General features: G+C 41.8%; 1 protein-coding gene across 1 annotated transcript in view; it reads left to right on the top strand.

Annotated features, from left to right (window-relative positions):
- Positions 1 to 843: 843 nt before the first annotated feature.
- LOC307027683 (seizure 6-like protein) overlaps positions 844 to 7,988 on the top strand; it is a gene marked incomplete at its 5' end in the record, with an annotated part of 15,722 nt that continues 8,577 nt past the window's right edge. The window contains 4 exons of the mRNA XM_079695965.1: positions 844 to 1,048; positions 1,340 to 1,531; positions 3,596 to 3,790; positions 6,072 to 6,107. Of these exons, the coding sequence (XP_079552091.1) occupies positions 844 to 1,048; positions 1,340 to 1,531; positions 3,596 to 3,790; positions 6,072 to 6,107 (628 nt within the window). The remainder of the gene's footprint in view (positions 1,049 to 1,339; positions 1,532 to 3,595; positions 3,791 to 6,071; positions 6,108 to 7,988) is intronic.

The following is a 7,988-nucleotide window of genomic DNA, read 5'->3' as shown; positions in this document are numbered from 1 at the left end:
TAGAAGAGACATGAAGAAGAGGGGACACATGTTGATGTAGAAGAGACATGAAGTAGAGGGGACACATGTTGATGTAGAAGAGACATGAAGTAGAGGGGACACATGTTGATGTAGAAGAGACATGAAGAAGAGGGGACACATGTTGATGTAGAAGAGACATGAAGTAGAGGGGACACATGTTGATGTAGAAGAGACATGAAGTAGAGGGGACACATGTTGATGTAGAAGAGACATGAAGAAGAGGGGACACATGTTGATGTAGAAGAGACATGAAGTAGAGGGGACACATGTTGATGTAGAAGAGACATGAAGTAGAGGGGACACATGTTGATGTAGAAGAGACATGAAGTAGAGGGGACACATGTTGATGTAGAAGAGACATGAAGTAGAGGGGACACATGTTGATGTAGAAGAGACATGAGGAAGAGGGGACACATGTTGATGTAGAAGAGACATGAAGTAGAGGGGACACATGTTGATGTAGAAGAGACATGAAGAAGAGGGGACACATGTTGATGTAGAAGAGACATGAAGTAGAGGGGACACATGTTGATGTAGAAGAGACATGAAGAAGAGGGGACACATGTTGATGTAGAAGAGACATAAAGAAGTGGATTCTGCATAATAGGTGACCTTTAAATGACTCAACATTAGCTTAGCTGTTAGCTTAGCTGTTAGCCCAAACGTCTAGTTATCCGAATACCTTAACGTTAGCTCATTAGCTTAGCTGTTAGCTTAGCTGTTAGCTGAATTAGACGACGTCATTCTGCTTTTTACTGTTGTTTCTCTCAGAGGTCTATCTCATCTTAAACCAGCCATTAATCAAACTTTTTTTGTCCTGTTTTTCCTGCAGAGGTGTCCCGAAACGACTCGTGTCCCGACCTGCCTGAGATCCAGAACGGGTGGAAGACCACGTCCCACATCGCTCTGGTTCGAGGGGCGCAGATCACCTATCAGTGCGACCCGGGATACGACCTGGTGGGCCGGGAGACCCTCGCCTGCCAGCTGGACCTCTCCTGGAGCAACCAGCCGCCATTCTGCGAAAAGAGTCAGTTCTTATCTTATTTATCAATCTGTTATTGTTTATGGGAAGCCGTGCAGATGGTGTTTTTGTTGTTCTCCGTGTCTGCTTCTTTCCAAGAAATGATGGAGGCCAAAATGCTTTGGAAAACTTTCATTTAATTAGCAACAAAGGGCTTGACAGAATTATGGGCAAGTGCAAAATGTAGAAAGTGCCATTTAAAATCCGTCTAAGTGATACATTCCTTAACCTTTGGATGACTGATTCTGATAAAAACTTAGATCCGATGATATGAATGTCTCTCCGTGTGTTTCTCAGTCATGTACTGCTCAGACCCGGGACACGTGGAGCACTCGACCCGCTCCCTCTCCGACCCCAAGCTCCTGGTGGGAACAACGATTCAGTACAGCTGCACCGCCGGCTTCATCCTGCAGGGCGGCGCCACCATCAGCTGCTACGGCCGAGAGCCGGGGACCCCCGTTTGGACCGCCAAACTCCCCCACTGTGTTAGTGAGTATCAGGAGAGAGGTTTGAAGAACACACATCCTTTACTCAAGTAGAAGTACAGATACTCGTGTTTAAAAATACTCTGGAGAAAGTAGAAGTACTGACTAAACTTCTTTACTCAAGTCAAAGTAAAGAACTTTGAAATGTACTTCAGTAAAAAGTACCCATAACTAGCAGCTGTTTTAAAGAGTACCTGACCTCCCTTTATATTAATAGAACAATAATGTCATTGTTAGCTAATGAATGTTTCCATGCTGAACAACGGCAACATGACAACGTTTTCATTGGTCCCTCTTCTTTAGAGAAGACCAGGAAATGATGGATACACGGATCGTGTTCAAATCAATAGGCACGCAATGACTCTAAATAATAATGATCACGCCACCAAACACACATTCAGACTAAAGGAACCAGCTGTTTGGAAAATGAGAGAAGTAGAAAGTACAGGTATTTGAGTTCAACATGTAAGAAGTAGAAAGTACAGGTATTTGTGTTCAACATGTAAGAAGTAGAAAGTACAGGTATTTGAGTTCAACATGTAAGAAGTAGAAAGTACAGGTATTTGAGTTCAACATGTAAGAAGTAGAAAGTACAGGTATTTGAGTTCAACATGTAAGAAGTAGAAAGTACAGGTATTTGAGTTCAACATGTAAGAAGTAGGAAGTACAGGTATTTGAGTTCAACATGTAAGAAGTAGAAAGTACAGGTATTTGTGTTCAACATGTAAGAAGTAGAAAGTTCAGGTATTTGAGTTCAACATGTAAGAAGTAGGAAGTACAGGTATTTGAGTTCAACATGTAAGAAGTAGAAAGTACAGGTATTTGTGTTCAACATGTAAGAAGTAGAAAGTACAGGTATTTGTGTTCAACATGTAAGAAGTAGAAAGTACAGGTATTTGAGTTCAACATGTAAGAAGTAGAAAGTACAGGTATTTGAGTTCAACATGTAAGAAGTAGAAAGTACAGGTATTTGAGTTCAACATGTAAGAAGTAGAAAGTACAGGTATTTGAGTTCAACATGCAAGAAGTCAAAGTAAAAAGTTGAAAAAATAAAAACTTGTTTCAATTAAGATGCAAAATAAGATGTTTTCAAGAGTCTTGAAGATGCATTGTCTAAAAACAAGACCCTCTATCGCACTGAATTGTTACCTTTTCAGTTATTAGGTCGTATATCGAGTCTAAAGACATATTCTGACTAGAAATGAGACGAATATACTTGGCAAGATTTTGAGTTTTTACAGTGAGTGGGTTTGTGTGATTTCTCTCTCTCTCGTTCCTGCACTGATCATCACAGCGTCTCCACATGCCAGCTCATATCAATGTGTGTGTGTGTGTGTGTGTGTGTGTGTGTGTGTGTGTGTGTGTGTGTGTGTGTGTGTGTGTGTGTGTGTGTGTGTGTGTGTGTGTGTGTGTGTGTGTGTGTGTGTGTGTGTGTGTGTGTGTGTGTGTGTGTGTGTGTGTGTGTGTGTGTGTGTGTGTGTGTGTGTGTGTGTGTGTGTGTGTTATGGTAATGCCATGCTAATGCACCGTACCAATCAGCCCTCACCACCTGGAGATTATCCGTGATTCATTTCACCTCAGCGTGAGAGAAACTGTCAGATCTGACATTCGAGCTGACGTAAAACTCTCTGATCCGAGCCGAGAAACTCAAAGGCCCAATTCCAAACCGCCCCCTGCACACTACCCCTCCGTTTGCGTGTTCGCACAGAGGGGAACAAGGTGCTTACAAATAGTTCCGTGAAAAACATTAACTGATAAACTGCACAACGTGATGGACATTTAATATTGACATACAGATGTTAACAACCTCATGGTTACCTCGAATAGTTTTTTAATTTAGGATAATTTACTCATTATTAATCTAGAAAAGTGTTGTATATTTACAGAGACAGTTGCAAAAACTAAGCAGCTTATAAATCAGATTTAAGAAGGGAGCCTCGTTCAGCTGCGAGTGAGACTACAGACCTAGTTCACTCCATCACGGAGGGGGAGTGGGTAGGGTGTGGTTTGGAATTGGGCCTAAATATTCCATGTTTTTTCTTTTGCTTCTTCCTCGGTCTTCACCCAGCGGAGGAATCTGTTTCCTGTGAGAATCCCGGTCTGCCCGACAACGGATACCAGATCCTGTCCAAGAGGCTGTACCTGCCCGGGGAGTCGCTCACCTTCGTCTGTTACCAGGGTTACGAGCTAATTGGAGAGGATGCAATTAAATGCATCATGGGAACCCCGTCCTTCTGGAGCGGCCCTCTCCCGTTCTGCATGGGTGAGGCTGCTCAGAAAGGCTTTTGGATTCATGCATGAAGCCAGTATTCAGTATACTTTCCCTCCCCAATGCTCGTTGATACAGATTGATCCCCCGATGCATGCTAATGACCGTTTGCTAATCAGAAGCATTCCTTAATTAGTCCAACAGCAGGGACTTTGAGAGTGTTACAGCCAAAGTGGCATAGAAAAAAGGCATGACATATTAGAAATAAGCAAAGCACACATTAGTACTACAAATAAAGACAAGCAATTTCAGTCAAACTAAGTGACAGAGATAGCATTTCAAGTATTTGTAACCCTTAAAAATAAATACATTTTGGTGATTGTAGCGCAGTACGATTGCAAATAAGTGTTTATATTGCACATTGCTCTATAGGTGTTAGTGCATGTAAACGGTCGGCAGAGGCTCAAATCTGTGTGTTTCATCCAGAGGAAGTTTCTCTTGCACACCCCCCCCCCCCCCCCCCAGAAAGCAGGGCTAATAAATAATAATACACTTTATTTATACAGCACCTTTCATGCTTGACGCAAATGACAGAAAATGACATAACAATGAGGAACATAATTCAAAACAAGGTATAAACAAACAGAAAGAGTTATACCACTGAACCGTAAAACAATGAAACAATAAAACATGAACAGTGATACTGCCAGAGAATTACAATGGCCCCAAATTAAAAAGACAGGTCTTTAATTTACTTTTAAAAATTCCAATGGAGGTTGCTGTTCTCAGATCAAATGGGAATCCACAGTTTGGGGCGATATAAAAACAGAAAGCAGCCGCTCCAGTTTAAAAATACAACAGGAAGCAGATAAACTAAAAACTTGGATCATAATCAGGGGTGCACATAACTTTCTTAGTGAGTTACTCAAATGAGTACCAGGAGACAATGTTTGGTACTCAGGGCTGCCCACGCAAGGTTATGTGTTCAGCCCCTCTGTTTCGCGGACGTCGCCGGGGGAAGGGGGGGGAGGTGGGCGGGCGCTAGTGGAACTCGCGCCGGACGTTGTGGCACAATTCCGTTGTACACACCGACGTTAACAGCAGCCCCGTCTGTGCGCACGGCGACCGGCTCTGTCGTCCCACTGATCGAAGCGCCTTCTGGAAAAGCTTCACAAGTCCGACGGTACGCAAATGCGCTTCGTGACACAAGTGACGGCACGCATTTCAGATGTTTGCCGCGCACGCTTACCTGCGTACCAGTTATGTATACCCCTGATCATAATAACTGTTGAATCAGACGTACTCAGATAAGCACGCTGGCTTACAAACTGCGACATGTGACTGGAAGGACATTCTGTGATATTTGGCAGTAGCTACTGTATTTTTGGGACTTACTAAATATGTTGGCATCTCAAACATCATGGTCTCTGAAAGCTAATGATGCCAACTTCTTCACTAGATTTAGCAACTTCATTTCCAAAAGAAAAGTGCCTCGGGATGCATGCTAATCACATGACCAGCTGTCAGTTCAATCAGGAGAGACTTCATTTTGTTTAAAGAACATTTATTGACACGTGCCACATAATAAATGTTAAGTCTTTGGCGATTAGACCCCGATCCTGACATCTTATATCTAAAGGGGGAAATGCAGCCGTGAGCATATAGGGAACCCCCCGGGGTCTAGACACTGGTGATGATGATGAAGATCTGGATTTGATGAGGAGATGGGATGAAGAGGGGATGTGATGAGTGTGGAGTGAATGTATTCCAGTCTTCCTGAAAGAACTTGCGCTGAGCTTCATTGGAGGCTCTTCCTCTTTACTTTCAGAGTATATGAGGCATTTAATATCATATGATAGAACTTCTTTAAGTTCCTCTAAATCAATGCAAGTTTTAGATAGTTCTGTATGAATGTTGTGCACAAAACTAAAACACAAATAAACAAAACAACAACAAAAAGAGGTGATAAAGACCCTAACCCCCTAAGGTGGATCAGATTAAGAATCAGATCAAAAATACTTTATTTAAGCTGATGGGTACGTAAGAATGGCTCCATTTTCTTTAATACAATACAATTAAATACAATTAAATGACATTTATAGTAAATAAAATTGAATACAATTAAATCCTAAAATGAAATAGTGCTCCATGTAGGAAAGATGGTGGGCTGTTGTCATGCATGTACCCATGGCCCGTGGTCTCTCCCTCCATGAGAGTACAGAGCATGAGGATTAGCAAACGGTCATTTCAACCCCCTGTTCCACACAACCCCCAGAAGAAGAAGTGAGATGTGTATTTCCATCATGTGACTGACACTCAGAATGATGTCTTGCAGCCTACAGTAGCTGCTTTGACCACCATGATCTGGAAGGTGAGTGTTACCTGTCCTCCATGTTGCTGTGGGCTGAAAAGACCCCCGCAAAAAATAACAAACACTTCACCTCTAACGCTAACCCTAACGGCTGATGTTGGTTCTGTGGTTCTCATTGAAGATGACGTCACGGCTCCGCCTACACTGCGTTACTATAGTTACTACCTAAGTTCCTAAACTGTAATGGAAAGGCAGTATAAAGTGAGCCGGGCCTACCAAGGCCTATCGAGGCCTAGCCATACCGTACTAAGCCGAGCGAGGCCCTGCAGTGGGAAAGCGCCATTAGTCTAGTTGCCAGCTTTTAGAGTCCTGTTGTGAAACTGGAAATGTATAGTAGGGGTCCCACGGGCACAATTAGCATAAGTTGCGTTCATTAGCAAATGCTGGCAAAGTGGTTGTGGGGTTTATTGAGGATGCTGAATCTATTTCTGACATTTTCAGGATCAAAATCGGCCAATTATTCATCAAAATCAACCGCTAAGAGCAACCCATACTGGCACTTTCTGGTTGAAACTGCCATTTGTGATCCTGAAAATGTCAGAAACTGATTCACTGTGGTGGAAATTCTTGATATGAACTAGTCAAAGAGATGTCTTTCTGGTCCTTTAATCTTTTGCAAAAGAGGCAAACAACATGAAGAGCAATGTCTCCACAGCCGAGTGCAACTACTCAAACTGAAGAGACAATGAATCCATGCTTAGTCATGAGATAACTGACCCCTGACCCTATCAATAGACCCATGATCAGATCACTGTGTGGTCACATGACACCTTGTGGCTGATCACCTTCCTGAGTGCTGAGATCTACTGTCTCTTGACATGTAAGGCTTACACAATTGTATTATTTATATATTAAATATAACATAGCATTCAATTCTCTGATAATCATAATTTCTGTTAGAAAAATCTCCCTGGTCACCAGCTTGAGCTTGAATCTCAGGATCCATGTATCTGTGATCCTCTCCAGAATGGAAGTAGTCATCACATACAGAGCATCAACTAGTTCCTGAACAGTGTCCTTCACATGCTGATATCCAAGAGAGGGAGTCACACAGTCACTAGATGGAGGAATACCGGTTCTTCTCGGTAATCATAAATCCTGTCATGTTCAAAATACAGTTTTTTTTTCTGATACGTTTTTTTTTTCTTCTAAACATCTTAAAATTCTGACTTTTTCCTCAAAATTCTGACTTTTTCTCAAAATCTCAAAATTCTGTATTTTTTCTCAAAATCTCAAAATTATATTTTTTCTCAAAATTATGTATTTTTTCTCAAAATCTCAAAATCCGGACTTTTTACTCAAACTCTCAAAATCCGGACTTTTTACTCAAACTCTCAAAATCCGGACTTTTTACTCAAACTCTCAAAATTCTAAATTTTCCTCAAAATTCTGAATTTTCCTCAAAATTCTGAATTGTTCATTTTTAAATATCCCTGGTCCCGGCCTGAGCTTGAATCTCAGGAACCATGTATCTGTGATCCTCTCCAGAATGGAAGTAGTCATCACATACAGAGCATCAACTAGTTCCTGAACAGTGTCCTTCACATGCTGATATCCAAGAGAGGGAGTTCCACAGTCACAAGATGGAGGAATAGAAAGCAGTATTCAATGTTTACTTCAGATTAGCTCCACGTCAGAAATGATCATGCTTGTCATATGTCTCTCTCCATAGAGGCTGAATCATCATGTTAATCACATAGCTATCATATGCCTCAAACAGTCCTGATGCTCTGCTAGGTAATCACACATGCTGTCATGTTCACAGCTACAGTTGATACCTTTGTTATCATGTTACTCTCATGTTGGAAGAGGACATTCAGTATTTTCCCAACAGTTTCCTTTACAACACCAAAACCACTCCTAAATTGTCCAAAATCGGCC

This window comes from Notothenia rossii, assembly GCF_949606895.1.
Source record: "Notothenia rossii genome assembly, contig: scaffold_387, whole genome shotgun sequence".
In the NCBI taxonomy this organism is placed as follows: Eukaryota; Metazoa; Chordata; class Actinopteri; order Perciformes; family Nototheniidae; genus Notothenia; species Notothenia rossii.
The sequence above is the reverse complement of the archived record's forward strand: the minus strand, read 5'-3'. Positions and strand labels throughout refer to the sequence as shown.